General features: G+C 42.0%; 2 protein-coding genes and 1 non-coding gene across 4 annotated transcripts in view; all 3 read left to right on the forward strand.

Moving 5' to 3' along the window:
* Nucleotides 1-12,970, forward strand: part of LOC116066100 (pleckstrin homology domain-containing family G member 1) — a 47,580-nt gene extending 34,610 nt beyond the window's left edge. For both annotated transcript variants that reach the window (XM_031321923.2, XM_031321921.2), the window contains exons 5-17: nucleotides 2,185-2,231; nucleotides 3,981-4,131; nucleotides 4,530-4,661; nucleotides 5,459-5,641; nucleotides 5,766-5,861; nucleotides 6,241-6,327; nucleotides 6,716-6,749; nucleotides 6,895-6,987; nucleotides 7,091-7,152; nucleotides 7,269-7,454; nucleotides 7,567-7,686; nucleotides 7,785-9,633; nucleotides 9,974-12,970. In XM_031321923.2, coding sequence (XP_031177783.1) covers nucleotides 2,185-2,231; nucleotides 3,981-4,131; nucleotides 4,530-4,661; nucleotides 5,459-5,641; nucleotides 5,766-5,861; nucleotides 6,241-6,327; nucleotides 6,716-6,749; nucleotides 6,895-6,987; nucleotides 7,091-7,152; nucleotides 7,269-7,454; nucleotides 7,567-7,686; nucleotides 7,785-9,633; nucleotides 9,974-10,959 — 4,026 coding nt within the window. In that variant the 3' untranslated portion in view covers nucleotides 10,960-12,970. The remainder of the gene's footprint in view (nucleotides 1-2,184; nucleotides 2,232-3,980; nucleotides 4,132-4,529; nucleotides 4,662-5,458; nucleotides 5,642-5,765; nucleotides 5,862-6,240; nucleotides 6,328-6,715; nucleotides 6,750-6,894; nucleotides 6,988-7,090; nucleotides 7,153-7,268; nucleotides 7,455-7,566; nucleotides 7,687-7,784; nucleotides 9,634-9,973) is intronic.
* Nucleotides 12,971-13,798: 828 nt separating this feature from the next.
* On the forward strand, nucleotides 13,799-19,523 carry tcp1 (t-complex 1). Its single transcript, XM_031321924.2, has 12 exons — nucleotides 13,799-14,057; nucleotides 14,838-14,923; nucleotides 15,032-15,160; nucleotides 15,582-15,679; nucleotides 15,810-15,920; nucleotides 16,046-16,227; nucleotides 16,598-16,724; nucleotides 16,978-17,153; nucleotides 17,323-17,446; nucleotides 18,097-18,289; nucleotides 18,460-18,623; nucleotides 19,103-19,523. The coding sequence occupies exons 1-12, from the start codon at nucleotides 13,985-13,987 to the stop codon at nucleotides 19,314-19,316; spliced, it is 1,677 nt and encodes a 558-aa protein (XP_031177784.2). The 5' UTR covers nucleotides 13,799-13,984; the 3' UTR covers nucleotides 19,317-19,523.
* On the forward strand, nucleotides 14,301-14,438 carry LOC116066509. The gene has a single exon (XR_004108972.1). It is a non-coding gene; the product is annotated as a small nucleolar RNA SNORA29 (small nucleolar RNA).
* Nucleotides 19,524-19,550: the final 27 nt, after the last annotated feature.

Raw genomic sequence — 19,550 nt, forward strand, 5'->3', positions numbered from 1 at the left:
AGTCCATGTGTGCAGGCGTACATGCTCTGCACAAATTTGTACTCCATAGAAGCATTTATGTATCTTGTGGTCTTGAGTCCACGGTCAAGAGGCGTATTAAAAGTGTGTATTAGGAGTGTGTATTGGTTCGTGTCTTCAGAAACTGATGGTGGCACATCTGGTTGTGTTTAGGCCTGGAGACGAGGAGGAGAGCTCTGCTCTTCAATTTAGGACGGTTCCCACGGAGCACCTCAGGCTAACAAATTCTGAGAGTCTTGTCTGCGTGCATTTTTGTGTGTGTGTGTGTGTGTGTGTGTGTGTGTGTGTGTGTGTGTTCTTCTGTTCAGTATATTTGGTGGGATGTTTGTGTTTGTGTAGTAAGCTTGAATTGTTCGCTGTAGCTTACATAGGAATGTATATGTACCTACAGCAAGAACCATAACATACTGTAAGTTTATTATGAAGTGTGTGTGTGTGTGTGTGTGTGTGTGTGTGTGTGTGTGTGTGATGAACCAGGACAGACTTCTGTCATCTGCCCTGTGTGTTTATGTCGCTTCCTGATGGTCGTGAACATCCTGCGACCCCCAAATGTTTATGGACACAAATAGAGTTCAATTAGACTCTCACGTTATGAAACAGAAAGAGGTTCATTTTCAGGCCTCCAGGAGAGCACGACGAGAGGGAGAGATGAACAGAAAGGAGGAGGAATGTAAGATTATGAAAGAGAGGGAAATATCCATAGAAGATTGATAAATAGATGACGTGGAAAATGAAATGGAGATCAGTAGAAAGGGTGAACGAGAAGATTTCTGGGAGCAGAGAGAAAGAGGTTTATTCAAGCTCTGATAAGTCATGCTGTCTCTGATGTCTTTGATGTTCAGAGAGGCATGCAAGGTGGGAATAGCCTCAATTAAAGGGGTGGTGATGATGTATGAGGGGATATATAATCTGAGCACTCATGGCCATTGGGATAAACAGAGACTCAAAGGCCAGGACGCAGGCTAATCATAAGCTACATGGTTGACTTTCAATTAGTAGCAATTTATGGAGGAGAGAGGATGCCTTGTCTGTGAGCTTCGAGTGTGTGGAGCTGTAAACATGAAATAACTGGGCCAGTCATGAAAACTGCACCGGTCCACTGCAGATACAGTAGAACCAGTGAGGCAGAAAGGACGTTAAATCTTAACCTTTAAAGCATCGTTCAGTACCAGTGGTTTTCTATGTTTGAGTCCATTTATTAAAAGGCACTTTAGATTGCAACTCCATCATTTTCCAAACTGTGCTGCTGTGTTTCAGATATTTAAATCAAATTTTCTTGTTCCAGGCATCCATTGTGTTCAAATCATTTTCACATGTTGTGGAGATTTATTAGCAGACTATTGCTTTGGTTGTGTATTACAGCTTTGTGAACAGCAAGTCTGCATAAATGAGGAAACAGAGAAGACTTTTCCAATTAATTAAACTGTGTTACGGGGGAACAATAGTGTAACACTGACAAAAACTAAATGTAGACCTGATGTTCACTGGGATGTAATCAGTCGTGAGTCTGCTGATAGAATTTCTTACCATACGGTAAGAAATGAATGGAAACCAGTCTAGAATGGTAAGAAAAAACCTGTTGCATGGTCAGCGATAATAATTATAATAAAATGTATTCATATAGCACTTATCAAAACCAAAGTTAGAAAGTTCTTTTTAAAGAACAAAAATACACATACAGTCAACACACACATGACAATATAAACCATAAACACATTTGATCAATTCATACATTCATGTACTACATATCTTAATATACCAACCTGTGCACACTCATGAATACACACATGCAAACAAATGACCCCAATAAAGTTAAGTATTCTTTTTTTTTTTTAAAGCCTTATGATAAAAAATACTTTTTTTCGTAACAATTTAAAAAAGCTTTACAAATCTGAGGCAGGTTGTTCGACTTGAGGTGCAAGAGCAAAAACTTGCAAACATGCTTCATAGTCCTTTGATTAGTGTTATGCTTTAATTATGTTGAGCCAAAAATCACATCAAAATGCTGTCAGAAATGCTTTCTTATGATGGTGAACATGGTAAACATTGTACCTGCTAGCATTGTGACTGTGAGCTTAACATTACATAACACCATTTTCTCTTGAGTTAGTCTTGTGTCCTGTCACTTAAATGCATCAACTAATTTCTCCTTGGTGTTTTTTACAGAGTGAAGAATTCCACATTTATACTCAGTACTGCACCAACTACCCACGGTAAGACAGCATCCAAAGTGTGTGTGTTTATGTCCGCTTATCAATCGCCTACTGTACAAAACCCATCTTCTTGTTGTCATCTTGATCTCGCCTCTGCATACCGTCTTCCCAGCGTCTCATGTAGCTCCATTGTGAATGTCGATCAATGCATTACCCTTTTCCCCTTCCTGACAAACTGACACGCTCCATAGAAGTCACCTCAGCAGGAGTCAAAGTGTCTACCTTCAGTTATGCCTCAGGGTCTCTCTACCTCCCTCCCTCCCTCCTTTGTGCCCCATTCTTTTTCTTCCATTCTTTTATTAGCTGCCTATTGACAGAGTTACAGCTCCTACTGACAGATGGGGCATTATAGCTGTCACCTTATCATATCTAACGCTGTTAATGTTTTAGTAAGCTTTGTGTGAGTGGGGTCCTATGGGAGGAATAATGTGGAGATTTTTGTGTCAGTGTGTATATTGTGTGTGAAACATGAGGCTATTCTTCATGCCAAGTTACACTGCACCTACCGACACACCTACTCCTCTGGCTACCATTTTTCTTTCACGTTGCATGATAAGAAAGGCACGTGGGGAAAAAAATATTTACAAGCTAATGATGACTAATTGAATGCTGATTTGTGTGTGTGTGTGTGTGTGTGTGTGTGACAGTGTGTGTGTGTGTGTGTGTGAAGGGGCTATTGTCAGCTGTTTGAGATAGACCTTCTCCCACATCCACACCACAGCTGGTGACCCCAACCAAGGTCACACACACACACACACACACACACACACACACACACGCACGGGAGACACAACACACACACACACACACACACACGCACGGGAGACACAACACAAACACACACACACAGAGGCTGCAGATGTATCATGGTCATGGTGCGCTCTAAGGTCGGGTTTCCTCCAGAACAATGTGAGGCCTGTGTGGAGCTTCACTGGAATTTAGACATGCAGACATACATGTGCATGTGCACGCACACACACACACACACACACACACAGCCTTCTTTCGTTTGTTAAAAAGGCTCTTTCTTCCCCAGTAGGTCACACAGCAAACTAGCTTCAGTAACCAATAAATGCAGGTCAATTCATGCTGCCTCGAAAAAAATAAAAGCATAAAATGTCAATTGAGATTGTGATTTGAGGCTGAAATAGGACTGACCAATATTTTACTATCACCATTTATCGACCTTCAGTGGCATGAAAATAAAATTGCACGCCAACTGTAATTCAAAATTAATAGAATGTTTATTTTTTTGCATGTTTGTGTCTGATGTAATACACCCAACATTAGTCAGGGAAGCATGTTTAGGAAGAGATATTTTAATGGTCAGTATGAACAGGATGAATGATTACATCACTGTTTCAACTGTTTCAATGCACATATGGGCATGTGAGTATTGTTTTAAGGCAGACTTGAAAAAATGTGAACCTATCTTTTAATTAAAATTCCTCATGTGATTTTACCTTTAAAATACAGGCTGTATAGACATGCACTGTGATAATGTATTATTTTGCATTAACCTGTCATATATGTATCATAAACACAAAATGTGTTATTTTCGGCAAAAGACAGATATACGGACGGAGATCTTCAATCTTCAATCTTCACACACTGTGCTGAAATCTCTTTCTGTTTTTTCCTTTTCTTTAGTATTATCTGTCAGGACATACATTACAACTCATCATCACTGTCAAATTATGGTTTACTACTCATCCCTGATATCTTATGCGCTGTGTTTTGTCTCCACAGGTCGGTGGCTGTGTTAACAGAGTGCATGAGGAACAAGGCGTTGGCCAAGTTTATACGCGAGCGCCAGGAATCTCTGAGGCACTCCTTGCCCCTGGGCTCCTACCTGCTCAAGCCAGTGCAGAGGATCCTCAAGTACCACCTACTGCTGCACGTACGTCTGTATCTGTCTCGTTCAAAAACACACTTAAACGCAAACAATTACTCTTTCCCACAGAAATGCAAGTACAGGCACACCCTTGGTGTATAGGACACACTAATGTTTTTTTGCTATACCAATACAAATGGATGTGTACGGTTGAATAACAGCATCACTGACTCAGCTCCCAGTGATTATCTCCATAGGAGAAGCCAAATGTTTAGACATATGGTGCTCAGTATGCATGTTCCTGTGTTTGTACGCCCTGTATGTGCTTGCGTTAGAGCGCATGTATATGTGTGTGTTTATGTGCAGGAACACACACGGAGGCCTGTATGAGTGCACCTCTGTGCATGTGCATATACAGAATGTGCATGTGCTGACTCCCAGCGTTTTGTGTGTCGTCCATGCAGGAGATAGCCAACCACATGGAGAAGGACACAGAGACCTACGAGGTTGTGCAGGAAGCCATAGACACCATGCAGAGAGTGGCCTGGCACATCAACGACATGAAGAGGAAACACGAGCACGCCGTTAGGTTGCAGGTACGACAAGCACAAAAGCACAAATTGAGAAAGATGCTTGATGCAAAAGATTTACATTTTGGGACTGTCAGTCTACAAACAGGTCCCACTTGCTTAGAACCTCTCCTGAATCCATGTTATATAAAAAAAATAAATGTTGAGCGTGTGATCTCCTCAATGACTGATCCTGCACACTTTTCACGTCTCTCATTATTCCTATAACTAAAACGGACGTGGTAGCTTCGAGCCTTTTCAAGGAGCCAATTCTTTTATTGTTCTGCAGAACAGTTATGTGAAGTCTAGCTTTGAATCAGCCAAAGCTCTGATCTTCCCCACGTCTTACACAAGTCGCTTCGTTTTCCACTGGGCTAATGATGGCCTTGCATAAGGAGGGCACATAAAAGGGAAGCTTGTTTCTTTTATCAGCCGGGAGCCAGAAGGGTCAGATGAATGCAGAATGCAGGAATGTGTGTGGAAGCGTTCACTAGTCTGGAGAAAGGATTGCCTTGATAGAAATGTTCAGTTTTTGTTGTTTTGTTCTCTATATTATCTTATTTTTTTGCTAACCTGTATGCATTTCTGTTTTTTTGTTTTTTTAAGTGTTATTATTATCAATCTTTGAACACTTGCACTCATGCACATGAACTCACTATTTTCTGCATTTTTTTTCCATCCTTCATTTTAGTTTTTGCTAAACCACATCAGCTCAGCTTTATTTTTTGTGCGGTACCAGGTCAAATGTTTATTTTTTTTGCAACAGGTTTTTAAATAAAATCATATGACTCTCCTCACTCTTTGTATTTCTGTGCTTTCTGCAGGAAATCCAGAGCCTGCTGACCAACTGGAAGGGCCCTGATCTGATTGGCTACGGAGAGTTGGTTCTCGAAGGAACGTTTCGTCTGCAGCGGGCCAAAAACGAAAGAACTCTCTTCCTGTTTGACAAGCTTCTGCTAATTACCAAGAAACGAGAAGAAACCTTCACATACAAGGCTCACATACTGGTCAGTTATGCTACTAGAAGTATGACATTTCCCAAAGAGACACAAAAATATACAAACGTTTCTGCTCAGTAACTATATTTTTAACACGTCTTCCTTCCATACCTTTTGTATGTCTTTTCTGCAGTGCTGTAACCTGATGCTGGTGGAAGTTATTCCTAAAGAACCACTGAGTTTTAGTGTGTTTCACTACAAGAATCCCAAACTTCAGCACACGGTCCAGGTATAGCAACATTGCATAAGAGAGAGCACATCATCACAAAAGTCAAAAGTGTGAACGTAATTACATGTTTCGTTTGAACTGCACAGTTACCAGCAGCATTGAGCAAGAGTTCAATCAGAAATGTTAAGGTTATTGTGCAGGTGTCAAAGCTCACCTCACTGAGTTGCTCAGACATGTTGAGTGTTTAGAGGCTAATGGCAGCCATTGTTGTTACCCAACCACTGTGTTTTGGACAAGCACTAAAAAATGAAAGATAATCTGTGTGATGTAAGAAAGCCATGTTGCAAATGTTTGAGGGTTTATCTCAACCCTCTCAGCTGCCTTTTAAAGGGCATGTCTGATATTATCTTCTCTCTGATGTTTTGCCCTCTGCCCTCAGGCCAAATCACAGCCTGACAAGCGCATGTGGATCTTACACCTCAAGAGACTCATACTTGAAAACCATCCAGCCAAAATCCCTGCCAAGGTAAGGCCAGCTTGTCTCCTTACAGCTCCCTCTCTGTTCACTTATGGCGTAAACACAGACTCCTTCATCTCCATCTTTCTTTCCCCCCGCTTTTTCTCCTCACTTCCTTTTTATGTGCGCTGATGATCTTCCTCTCATTTATTTTCATTCAATCACAATCACTTTTCTGTGTCTTCACTGCCTTTGGCCATGTGCAAGTGGAAACTGACGATTCCTCTGCAGGGGTGAAGGTCATTGAGAAAGTTCACTGTGATTACACAAAGGCGTTACTTGTTAAGTGTCAAACTTGAGCACAATTGTTTGTAATGTGGCGCCACCTAGTGTCAAAGTTGATGTTCATCCATCATCCAACCCTGAACTCACCCTCATTTTTTTATCTGAATTCTAGGCTAAGCAAGCAATTTTGGAGATGGATGCAATGCGTAAGTGCCAATTTATATATTTATAATTTAACAAAGCCATATTTTACAATATTTTTTTAATTTTATGTTTCTTCTGCCACAGCTTTAGCCATATTTATTGCATTTAATCATCATGTTTTTTACATCTTTTCTGTCACTTCTCCAGATCATCCCGGGTTTCATTACAGCCCCGATGGAGACAAGAAGGATTCCTCTCAGACCAAGGAGGGTCCAACCCCTCGTAGAGGACGCAGGAAAGGTACCAAATTAAAGAAATTTACTGTATTTAACAATTACACATTGCAAGGCTAAACTTTAAGAATTAATCAATCATTTTTGACTTATAATGTTTAACTTTCCAGAACCTCTATCCAAATTGTTGAAGAATGCCAAGCAGAATGCTGCCAACACAGACGGCGAAAAGGTAAGTGGTAGCCAGAGATGATAAACAGTTTTCGGTTGAAAAGCATGAGTTCACACAGTCCCACTGAGGTTGGTTAATCCAAAAAAATTGAAAAAACGTTAAATTCTTCTCTCTAGCGAATAAGTCTGGGTGCCACCCTGCTCTCGCCAATGTCCCAGCTGGCTTTGGGCACCATCGGTCGCAGCCGCAGCCTCATCAACCAATCACAGGAGTCCCTGGACCCCGGCGATCACTATGACCACAGTGATCGAGAAGAGGAGCCACATCAGCAAGATGCTGATGATGAAGATGACAGTGGCCTGGTGAGTTTAAAGCTGCCCAACGAGTGATGTTCATTACATATACACTTGTATGATTCCACTTTCATCTCTAGTCCTTCAAACATGTTGTTAATGCTGAAAACTCTGCATTCAGGGAGGCGGAAAGCGGCTGCGAGTCCCTGGCAAAAGCAGTAGAAAGAGGCTGAACCCTCAGGCATCTGTCGACAGTATAGAACAATGGAAGTCCTTCAACATGAGCACTTCGGACCTACAGGTATTAATCAAAAATACACCATGGTAATTTAGTCTACTATGTTTTTAGACTGCCTCAACTACGTGTAAAACAACATCTTCTGCTTTCCTTTTCTGCAGAGAGCAAGAGAAACCCTAGTAAGGGAAGGAAGTCGCCACCCACCGCTTCTCAGGACACCTAGAGTGACGGAGGAGCCTCCAGACACCCCCATCCCCTCTGTAATAGTCACAGAAAGTGACCATTCTGTGAGGAACATCTGGGCAGACCACCGTGCTCGCAGAGCCATGTTCCCCACCCGCCAGCGAACCATGCAGCCTGATGACGAGGATGAGGACATCTACCAGATGTTTGTCCCAACAGAGCAGAGCGCAGCAGAACCAGAGGTACCCTCGGAGAGGTCAGAGGCCACCTCGTCGCCCAAGACAGCTCGACCCTGCAGCTGGCACGTTGAACAAGTGCCCACTGTGCAGATTGACCCTCCACCCAATGGGAGTAGAGTGCTGCGGAGGGCGAGCAGCGCAGGGGAGAAGGCTACAGAGGCTCGACAGAGTCCTGATGATGACTCGGCCGGTCACAGCAACTTGGAAGTGATCCACACTGAATCCTCCAGCAATGACCTATCTGGATCATCCTCAGCCGAGCAGCTGACGATAGACGATATTGAAAATGTGTATGACAACATCAGCTATGAGGACCTTAAGAGCATGGGCCTGGTCAGAAGAGACCCAGAGGAGTCGCATAGAGAAACTTCTACAGATGCACAGGGTTCCCAGGGCCAGGCAGCAAGGGTACTAAATGCTCCAGAGGCTGCTGTGGTCACAGAGCCTATGATTGAAACAGACAGTTCCTTGGATAGCAATCGGCCCTCCACACAGGAGGAGCGGCCATCTGGGACATGTGAGCTCAAGATAGTGGAGGAGAGCATCTATGACACCATCTGTTTCCGGGAGCCCCCATCAACAGAACTTAAAGGAATGAATGAATGCAAACAACTACAACAAAAGAGGGACAGTCTGCCGGCCTCTGAACAAGACCTGACTGAAAGCCTTGGAGTCTTTGTGTCCGAGGAGAGCCTCCACTTTGGAGAGGATGAGGGACCACCAGACACCTCCCATTCTGTCCCATGTTCCTTTGAGCCAGATTATTCCTCCTCGTCTGCCTCTGAGACTTTCTCTCAGCGCTCACAGAAAGGGGATAAGATGTCAGAGCAAGTCGATGAGATCTGGAACGATCTGGAAAACTACATCAAGATCAATGAGAAGAAAGCTGATCGACTCCCTGCTGCCTTCCCTGTTAGTGCCAGTGAGTCGCCTAAGAAGGCATCCTCAGTCAAAAACAGCCCTACAAAGAGCTCTGTTGTAATTAGTCCTCAAGCTGCCAGCCCTCCAACCAAGAGTACCCAAGCACATCAGTCTAAACCCCCAACTGTCACCTCCACACCGTCATTCACCATCCCAGTCATCAACCTCCCTGACCTTCTAAGTGAAGGCACCACTGCAGAAGAAAACCACAGCCCTGCTCCTACGTCACGCCCCCTTCCTGTCACCCCAGAGCCCCTTCCAGGCACAGTAAAGAGCATTCGTAACAGACTGGCTCGCCTCAGCAGCGGCAGCTTCCGCCTAGAGGATGACGACCTGGTGGAGCTTCCTCAACGAAACACCCCTCAAAAGGATATTCCCCTCAAGGACCTTCATAGCTTGTTTCCAGGGGAGTTGGCAGGTTTGGACTCCCCCCTGGCCTCCTCATCTCTCCTGCTGGGTGAGTCTGTGGACTTTGAACTGGAAAAATCAAAGAACCGGGTGTTCCTGATGGCACGGCAGTACAGCCAGAAGATCAAGAAAGCCAACCAATTGTTGCGCATGAGGAGCATGGACCCTGGAGACGCTTGTACTCGGACCAGAGCTGAGAAGAAGCAGAAAGACCTGGCAGCCATCTTGGAAGAAAAGAAACAAGGGGGCACTGCCATAGGTAACCAAAAAACATTTAGCTCTTAGAACGATCATTTTTACCTATAGTATTGTCGATTGTTGCGACTAAGAATGCACTAATCTGAACCCTAAAACCTGACCCTCTTCCCCATACCGAAACTCTGGGCGTCTGCCAATACTCAGCACCAATCTGATTAGAGTGCTCTCTATTTCCTCCTTTCCTTTTGTAAGGTCATATAAAGTTTTACATCACGTCTTAACTATAAATTGAGACAATCATATACCATCATTTGTTGATTTTAGGCTTGTGCAAATTGTATATCATAAAAATACAAACATAACCTACTCACACCTTTACATGCTCTGTGCTCTCTCTTCAGGTGCAAGGATAGCAGAGTACTCTCAGCTCTATGACCAGGTAATGTTTAAGGATCCTCCCGGTCCTGCTGGCCCACATCACACCCATCCAGGCCTGCCGTCTTCTCCGTCCATGCCTGAGACCTCCCTGGAGGAGGACTGGCTTCACTCCACTTACAGCAACGGAGAGCTGGCCAGCTTCGTCTCCGCATCCAGCGAGCTGGGTGATGCCCGGGCTTCTTCTACCCCGCAGCGCAGACTTACCTCCGCCTGCTCCATCCCTTCTCTCAAGACCTCCCCTCCCTCTCCAACCACCCCACCGTCCCAGAGATGGAGCTCGTGCATGTCGGCGCCAAGCGAAATAGAGGAGCATGTGTACAGTTCCATTAAGAGACATCCTTCCTTCAATGCTCCATCTTCGCCCTCCTCCTCAAAGTCTTCCCCATCCAGTCACTGTCAGTCACTCAGCTCTCTGGGCAGCCAGCAGCAGCAGCAGAAGAACCAGTCTGGACTCAAATGTAACAGACCCACAGACAGATTTCACGGCCCCAGTCTAGGTCGCGCTGGGCGGCAGAGTAGCCTCCCAGAGCGCTCTACCCAGGGACACTCAGACCTCACTTTACACGACGGTCAACAGGTGGTGGTCCTGAACCGGGCTTCTGCACTGAGCATACTCAACGCCACCCAGAACTACCTGGCTAATTTTAAGGACGATGGGGAAGATGATGATGACTATGTAGAGATCCGCTCAGAGGACGAGAGTGAACAGGAGCAGGACAGGTTGGCACGGCGGAACGGCAGCACGGCAGTCCTTTCCAATCAGAACCTGGGTCTTGTCCACTCCCAGAGTCTGCCATGCACACCGGCACACTCCTGCAACCCGCTGATGTCTCTGGACCGCGAGCATCTGGAGAAGTACCTGTGGAGCAAGCCGCAGCAGAGCCAACCCAAAATCGTCCAGTCTCTGAGGGAGAAGTTTCAGTGTCTGAGCTCCAGTAGCTTCGCCTGAGTCTATCTGACAAATAAAAGCCAAATATATGTAAACATACAGCTTATAGCAACAAAAGGGACACTGCTGCTTTGCCTTGAATGCCCTCCATCATTCAACATCATAGTCCACAAACATAACACATCTCTCAACATAGATCAGAAGTAATTTCTTTGATTGCAGCCATATTTGTAACAACTTATGTGAAACTCTCTGTTACAGTGCTTTAATGTAAAATACATGATAGGTTAATATTAATAGCAAAGCCTGCATGTCAAACAGTCTTCTTGTGTGTTTCAAGCAGATCTGGTTGTGAAACATCAGCAAGTGTCAAAGCAAAAACGTTCTGAGTCGCTGATTTAATTAATATTCAAAGGAATTAAAACTCTTTTATTGCTTTACTTGTAAGCCTTGTAGACATAATTTGAGTCATATGAATTGGTTCTGCTGGAGGACTTAGTGCCAATAAACTGTTGTACAGTTACCGTAGTTCAGAATATCTGTTACCGATTGAAAGAAATAAAATCTTGTCTGTGCAGTACTGAGGTACAAGCATCAAAATTCTGATGATCTTTGGTGGATCTTGACTCTCCAAGTTCTTTTTTTAAATTTGCTGTTAAGGTTATTTTAACTGCATTCTTAGCACTAATTAATCTTAACCTGTGTAGGAGCGGTGAACCACAGTGATGGCTAGTGTTTTTAATTGTGCTTACACTCTCAAACTGCTTTGAACAAGCAGCTTTTTCAAATTTGCAGTTCAAATTTGTGATCTTCAGATTTGCTACACATGCTAGATTGTCACTTTTAACTGCTTTTTTTTTTTTAGCAATAATTGTAACAAAAAGGTTGCAGCTGTAAAGAAAACATGTTGGCTAAGATCCAATAGTTTAAGTATAACTAGACTTAGACCTGTAAGTCTATTTGAAGTTATTGTATTTCACTCTACCTGCCACCTTTGTCATCAAACAAAAGGTATCACGCTTTAAAATTAAGAGAAGATGCTGATATTTTAGATAATCTGTAAGAAATCGGAGGGCTTCGTATTTATTTTGAATCTGTGAGTAAATCAGAGTTGTTTTTACATGTTATGGTCTATGGGCATCTATCACGTAAAGTGTAATGTGCATCTCAACAAGTGGATGATTTTTTTTTTTTTTTTTTTATCATACTAATTTTAACCTTTGTTTTTAAGAGGGACCACGAAGGAGAACATTAAGGAGAGATAGTTAAAAGACTACAGTACTGTATTTGGTGTATTTCTTTTTATTATTTTATTTCAAATGATAGTCTGTTTACTTTGTTTACGTTATGGGACACTCCCAACTGTCACACTACTGATTGCATCCACAGTCACAGAAAGAAAGTCACAACAAAGTTGGTAATCACTTTAATAAGATTCATACAACACAATTATTTTCTCTCCCCTAGAAGCAAATCTGGTATTTACCACACACTGTCTTTAAAAAAATCACTAAAGTTGTACTATTTATTTGAAAACCTCCGTTATTTTGGTCCTTATCGCCATTAGCCACAGACAAGTTGTAAAATAAAGTATTTATTAAAAGATGGTTTTATTCAGATTAAGGGACACAGACAAAATTTGAATTAAATACTGTGAATATTTTCAATTGTAGGTTTTCTCTCACGCACTGCTTAAACACAAGTTCCAAATCAAAACAACACGTGAAAAGTTTAAAAGCACAATATCATGACCTAATGTTCATATCAGGAAACGGCTTAAAAAACAAGTTAGGAATATGAAGTATGTGTTTTTTCATTGTACATTTTGTCCTATGTTTCACTGGTGGGGATTGTCTGTCTTCGTTGACTTTTTTTTGCACTTTTCTGTCTTTTTTTACATTTTATTTGTAAACACTTTGTAAAGATGTACATTTTAGGAAAGTTATTCTTGTATGCCATAGGTATGCTTTATAATGCTTTAATGTTTAAGTTAAGTGTAATGTATTTTTTTAACTGCCTAGTTGTCATTGCAAAACAATGTATTGGAGGTATTAAATTCAGATTAAACTCATCTCTGTGTTTTTGTTATATCGTTGAATAAATATAAATATATCAGTTTATTATAGAATGCAGCATATATGGATATTATCACACTCCCATAATTTTCAACATGATGCTTGGTGACCAATTGGTTATTACATTTTGGTAGCTATCTAAAGAAATTAAGAAGTTATGCCCACATCGCAATTATTGTCCAAAAAAGACAAACTCAGATATGTCCTCAATTATAAGGAGTATAGCCCAACCAATAATAGATTTTTGAGGCCAATGCCAATAACTAAATTTGAGAGTTTAACAATTTTTATTTAATTTTATTATGTTATGTAAAACACATTTTGCATAATTTTATTAATTAATTAAAGGATTTGGTTTTTTTTAGAGATATTTCTGAGGACACTTCATGGCTGAAAACTAATCTCGTCAATACTCTGGGCAAACAATGACAGTTTCTAAATTATTCATTCATATTCGTATATGTAGCTACATTTGTATCTTCTCTTATCTCAAACATATCTGACATTCTGTACTACAATTTCTTGTTCCTTACACTTCTATGTGATAATAAATAGCTCAGCTAATATATCCGGACATGAATAAAACACATACAATTTAATACAATACAATTCATACTTCCGCAACAGGTGCACTATTAAAACATGAATGTTGTCACCATACATTTCAATAATAACCACAATCAACAGCAGAGGGCGCACTTGCAGTCCACCATAAAATATATACACATAAACAAGAACCAAGAAGAAAATAGGCATGCTGGGAAATGTAGTTTATAGGAAATAACGTGACAAAGCATTATTTTCTAATTTGATAAGGGAACTGGTTGATTTAAAATGTAATTACAAATTCAAAGTTGAGATCCTTTACATAATTAGAAGCCCTTATACTGTAATTTCCGGGGGGTTTTGGGAAAGATTTTCTTCTCGAACCTTCTCCATTCTGCTTATTGCCGGTTTACCCATAGTGCACTGCGGAGCTTCCTTTCTTCTTGGTTGTGTGGTGGTCCAAAATGTCTCTATTAGATGGTCCGTTAAATGTGCTCGGCCAGAGAACAACTGGTGAATCTGTTCGTACTCAAAATGGTGAGTTGTAGTGCTCTTTTACTTGGTGTTTCCTATACGCTTCATGTATTTTCTGTGCGCCACGAATGATCGACGGGAGAAGGGATTTCATTTACTGCAAGCGCCACACGTGTGGCTAATGCTAATGCTAGCTAACTTTTATGTTAACTTTAAGCCTCTGCTCCTTCTCTACTAACATTCTGCAAAGTCTGCTATTTGTACACAATGTGCAATTTACGCCAACAGCATTAGTTGTGAAGTTGTAATCCCTTTTCAGTACCTTCCACTCGCATCACCATGAATGGACGGCTATGCTAATGGGATAGAAAAACACTGTCATGGTCTGAAGGTGTGGCTAGCTTACTGTGAGCCCCACTCAATAAAATGACAGAATATGTCAATGACCGATGTATTATTACAAGTTAAGTCAGACGTGTTACATAATGTGCCAGCTGTCTTTTAAATGTAAATAAAATGTCGTTATTTAGCTATATTATTTGGCACGGTTGATCAGTTGTTAGCACTGCACTGCTGTGTACTAGGTTCGATCCCCAGTCCAGGGACTTGGACATGTTCTCAGGGTGCTGAGTTTACTCCCACCATAAAGACATAGCTACATGCTAGGATCTCCTGCCATTGACGTAGGTACCCGGGCTGCGCACTGCTCCTAAATAGTCAGGATGGGTTAAATGCAGAGGATGCATTCCGTGTAGGTGTAAAACTGTACTTGGTGAATAGAGGATATCTTATTCTATTATTTAGTGCTTTTAGCTAGTAGCAGCTTTATTCTTGTCTTTGCAGTCATGGCCGCATCATCCATCGCCAACATCGTCAAGAGTTCCCTGGGACCCGTTGGCCTCGACAAGATGTTGGTGGACGACATTGGGGTCTGTGTCACATTCAACAATATCTATTCATTTTATTAGTCCTTTTAACCCGATTTGAAACATTGTGGTCTGAGTTGCTCACCTGTCTCTCATATTATTGTGTGACAGGACGTGACCATCACCAACGATGGAGCAACCATCCTGAAGCTGCTGGAGGTGGAGCACCCAGCGGCCAAGGTCTTGTGTGAACTGGCTGACCTGCAGGACAAGGAGGTCGGAGATGGGACCACTTCTGTGGTGAGTAGGGTCAACAGCTGCTCCAATATGGTGTCCGAGCTTAGGAGTAGATTGCTACTTATACTCTCACAGGGAGAATGCACTCTGCTTGGTAAACAAAATTCTTGCTGTACACATAATACTGAGTTTAGTTTGTTTGTAAAAAAAAATAATAATAATAATAACTATGTCCTGTTTTAGTACCATGCATCTGCCTTTTAATACGGATGTGTGGCTATGCTAACAGGAGAGAGAAACTGTCCTTCAGTGTCTGAAGGGGTTGAGCAGCCTCATTTCTGCCACCCCTAATGAAACGATGGTACAATGTGAAACTCCCTTACCTTTACCTATACTTTTTTTTTTTTTCTAACAAATTATTCTCAGTTGGTATATGAAGCCAATGTCAGTTTTTACTTATGTATATAATGTGACATTATTTTAGGTAATTCTTGCTGCAGAATTGCTAAAGAGTGCAGATGAGCTGGTAAAGCAGAAGATTCACCCCACGTCAGTCATCAGTGGATATCGTCTGGCATGCAAGTAAGATGTCAACATTGAGAGCTACTCTTTACTCTGTTCAGAAGGGTTTCTGAATGGACAGAGATTATCGCTGGGTGCTTCAGATCTGTCCAGATGTTTTGACATGCATACTTGCCTTTTTGTTTTCCAGGGAAGCAGTTCGCTACATTAATGAGAATCTCACTATCGCAACAGATGAACTGGGGAGAGAGTGCCTAATTAATGCAGCCAAGACCTCCATGTCCTCCAAAATCATTGGAGTGTATCCTTTTTACTGCACTATGCATAACATGTTTTGTCACTGGTTTTCTATTCCTGGTGTTTGCAGGCAGGGAGTAATTGTTTAAGTGAATAAATACCTATCTGCCTTAACCCCCAAGCCCTCAGTGATAGTGATTTCTTTGCTAACATGGTGGTTGATGCTGTCATTGCTGTGAAGTTTGTGGACAGCAAGGGGGTGGCCAAATATCCCATCAACTCGGTGAATGTGCTGAAAGCCCATGGCCGCAGCCAGAAAGAGAGCTTCTTGGTTAATGGCTATGCACTGAACTGCACAGTTGGATCACACGGTAGGTTTACTTATTAGTGTGGGAATTTTAAAGCAACTCGCACACACACATTTAAAATGTAAAATGCAACGATTTACTTCAAAGCATTGTGTAATGCTTAATGCATTACCACTGCAGCAGATTAAACTCCCATTTAAATTTGCTGCTATGTCTCACCTTATGGCGTAAGCAGTGATACGCGTGGGAGACAGTACAATGGCTTTGAAAGGAATATAGATGCAGTAGTTTGTAAACTGCATCACAACCTTTCTAGCCAGACAGAGTAATAGCCTAAAGTAAAATATGTTTTAGTTATTTTGTCTTCATACTGTTGAGTTCCAAGGTGTTTCCTCTGAACTTGCTGTTTTGTGTTGTTTTTTTTTTCCTAAAGAAATGGTTAAGCGTGTCGTCAATGCCAAGATTGCTTGCCTGGACTTCAGTCTGCAGAAGACCAAGATGAAGATGGGAGTCCAAGTCATCATCAATGACCCAGAGAAGCTTGACCAGATCAGACAGAGGTACATACTATTTTTCTCCTTGCACTGTCAAAATGCATCCTTAAGAATTTTCCCATTTAAATTTGCTGTGATGCTGAAACAATAGTTTACACAGTGATACGCGTGGGAGAAAATATAAGCAGCCTTGATATATGGCAGCAGTTTCTCTAAGCTGTTGTACCAGTATTGTGGGCTGGACAATTTTGTATTTATATTATATTGTATCTAAATATAAGTGCTGAAACTGAATCAATATTGGATTTGGTTGCTTCAGGGAATCTGATATTACCAAGGAGAGGATCCAAAAGATTTTGGCATCAGGTGCCAACGTTATCCTGACCACCGGTGGCATTGACGACATGTGTCTTAAGTACTTTGTGGATGTCGGAGCCATGGCAGTGAGAAGGGTTCTTAAGAAGGACCTCAAACGCATTGCCAAGTCAACCGGAGGTAGGGTGGAAGTATGCCGACGTTTGTGCTGATTCACCTGATTGGCTTTTGTGTTACTGGTCCAAACATCTGTGTTCATGTTTTAATTTCTTGGTCAAGCCCTTATATTCAGTGCTTTAAACTAATAATAAATATCATGGTGACGTGGGTTGTGTTTGTCCATCTTCAGCCACCGTCTGCCCTTCTCTGACCAATCTGGAGGGAGAGGAGACGTTTGAGGCCACTATGCTCGGCCAGGCGGAGGAAGTTGTGCAAGAGCGCATCTGTGACGACGAGCTCATCCTTGTCAAGAAGTAAGAACTGCAACACTATATAGCAATGTTTTATATTTCATACTAACTATAAAGTACTTCTAACACAATGCAGATTCATAGTCATGTCAGTACAACTGTAGGATCACAACCTTTCAGTGCATTCAGCTGTACCTTTTCTATAGTAGTAGGCAGGAGTTGTGATTAGGGCTGGGCACCGAATTTAATACTTTTTAGGCACCGACCAAATTGCCTCAAAAGTATTGAAAAATGCCTCAGCTTTCAATACCTAAGGAGTAAATCTTATCAGCGCCAGTGAGTCCTTAAGCATGCAGCATGCTTCTACCAAGATCTAATAATGCTGCTGATTGGCTGTCTAACATTACACGTTAAGAGGCAGGCATTAAAAATTCTAAGTTACGCACAGAGACAGGGCTCACGTAGTAGGAGCTAAAAAATAAATAAAAAGATTTGGGTCGTAATTGGTATCGGAAAAAGTAATATTTAGGAACCGGTATCGAAGTGGTACCGGTACTAATTTTTGAACGATGCCAGCCCTAGTTGGGATAAACTTGGGACAATGGAAAGGGTTTGCATGATCTGTATTCCCTTATGGTGTCTACAGATACATTTTCTACAGTCTGACACATGTTAACAGTACTGATTCTGTTTTCTCCTTTGAATCCCCTCAGTACCAAAGCACGCACATCAGCATCCATCATTTTGCGCGGGGCCAACGACTTTATGTGTGACGAGATGGAGCGTTCAGTGCATGACGCTCTCTGTGTAGTCAAGAGGGTGCTGGAGTCAAAGTCTATAGTGCCAGGAGGTGGCGCTGTGGAGGCAGCTCTGTCAATCTACCTTGAGAATTATGCTACCAGCATGGTGAGCCATATCCTATGAAAAACCTTTTTTTTCGTCAAGCATGCAGCGAGTGGGTATCTGGGGTTGTTTTTGTTTGTTTTTTAAGAGATGATTAGATGTTGGTGTATGTAGTTTTGTTTGTAAGCGTGTTTCCCCAATACTAAGATGTTGCTCATCATCCGTTTCTTCAGGGTTCCAGAGAGCAGCTAGCTATTGCTGAGTTTGCCCGGTCTCTCCTAGTCATCCCCAAGACGCTGGCTGTAAATGCAGCGCAGGACTCCACGGATCTGGTGGCCAAGCTTCGGGCCTTCCACAATGAGGCTCAGGTTAATCCTGAACGCAAGAATCTCAAGTGGTGAGTCTTTCCTTACTGCACCAGTCATGAAACTGTAATGTCTATTTCCATTTAGTGAAGTGGCACCATGGATTTAGTCTGTGTTGATGCTCACTTTTTTTATTCCTGTTCTTAACCGCTTTTTTAAGTCGTATCATATTAAAATGAAACTCTTTGGGTTTGACATTTTAACAATTTTTACGCATTTTATAGACAAACAACTAATCGATAAATGAAGTAAATCGGCAGATGAATCGTTAATAAAAATAATTGTTAATTGCAGCCCTAACATCAACCTGCTGTTACCAATTTAAAACTATAAAATGGAGGCAAAACACTACAAAATAAAGATGCAGGATTTTAGGAGATTGTACAGTTTGATGATCCTACTTCATTTAAAAACAAGTCTTTTCTTTTGTTGAAGTTTGACTTTCTCAGCTGCTATGTGAACTTGTGTAATGTGGGACATTCAGTATTTGACCACTGTTTTTGTCTTGTAGGATTGGTCTGGACCTAGTCAATGGCAAGCCAAGAGACAACCGTCAGGCTGGCGTGTACGAGCCCACCATGGTTAAGACAAAGAGCCTCAAGTTTGCCACTGAGGCTGCGATCACCATCCTTCGTATCGACGACCTCATTAAACTGTTCCCAGAGCCGAAGGAGGGCGGGCAGTCGTACCAAGATGCAGTGCAGTCAGGCTCTCTGGAGGGTTAAAAAAGCTCTGATTGGTCCTGATATGTTCATCTGTATTTATGCGTAAGGAGCTCTTCATGGCTGTTGCTCTAGTGTAGGTCATGCACTTTGCCTGTTTACTGTTCTCCCACTCCCTTGCTTCCAGAGGAACTGTAAGTGATTTGTTTTTGTTTTTGGACACTTAATAAAGCTCCAATGGTTGTAAATGACTGTTGATTTGTTAATTCAGATTGGCTAGCTGTGGTTATTGTGCAG

The sequence above is a fragment of the Sander lucioperca genome, chromosome 19 (genome assembly GCF_008315115.2).
Source record: "Sander lucioperca isolate FBNREF2018 chromosome 19, SLUC_FBN_1.2, whole genome shotgun sequence".
NCBI lineage: Eukaryota > Metazoa > Chordata > Actinopteri > Perciformes > Percidae > Sander > Sander lucioperca.

Excerpts from the sequence above, each read along its gene's own strand:
- tcp1 (XM_031321924.2), top strand. The coding sequence starts at position 13,985 with ATGTCTCTATTAGATGGTCCGTTAAATGTGCTCGGCCAGAGAACAACT. Across the intron at positions 16,725-16,977 it reads CTTGACCAGATCAGACAGAG|GGAATCTGATATTACCAAGG; the intron begins GTACATACTATT and ends TGGTTGCTTCAG. Across the intron at positions 17,154-17,322 it reads CATTGCCAAGTCAACCGGAG|CCACCGTCTGCCCTTCTCTG; the intron begins GTAGGGTGGAAG and ends GTCCATCTTCAG.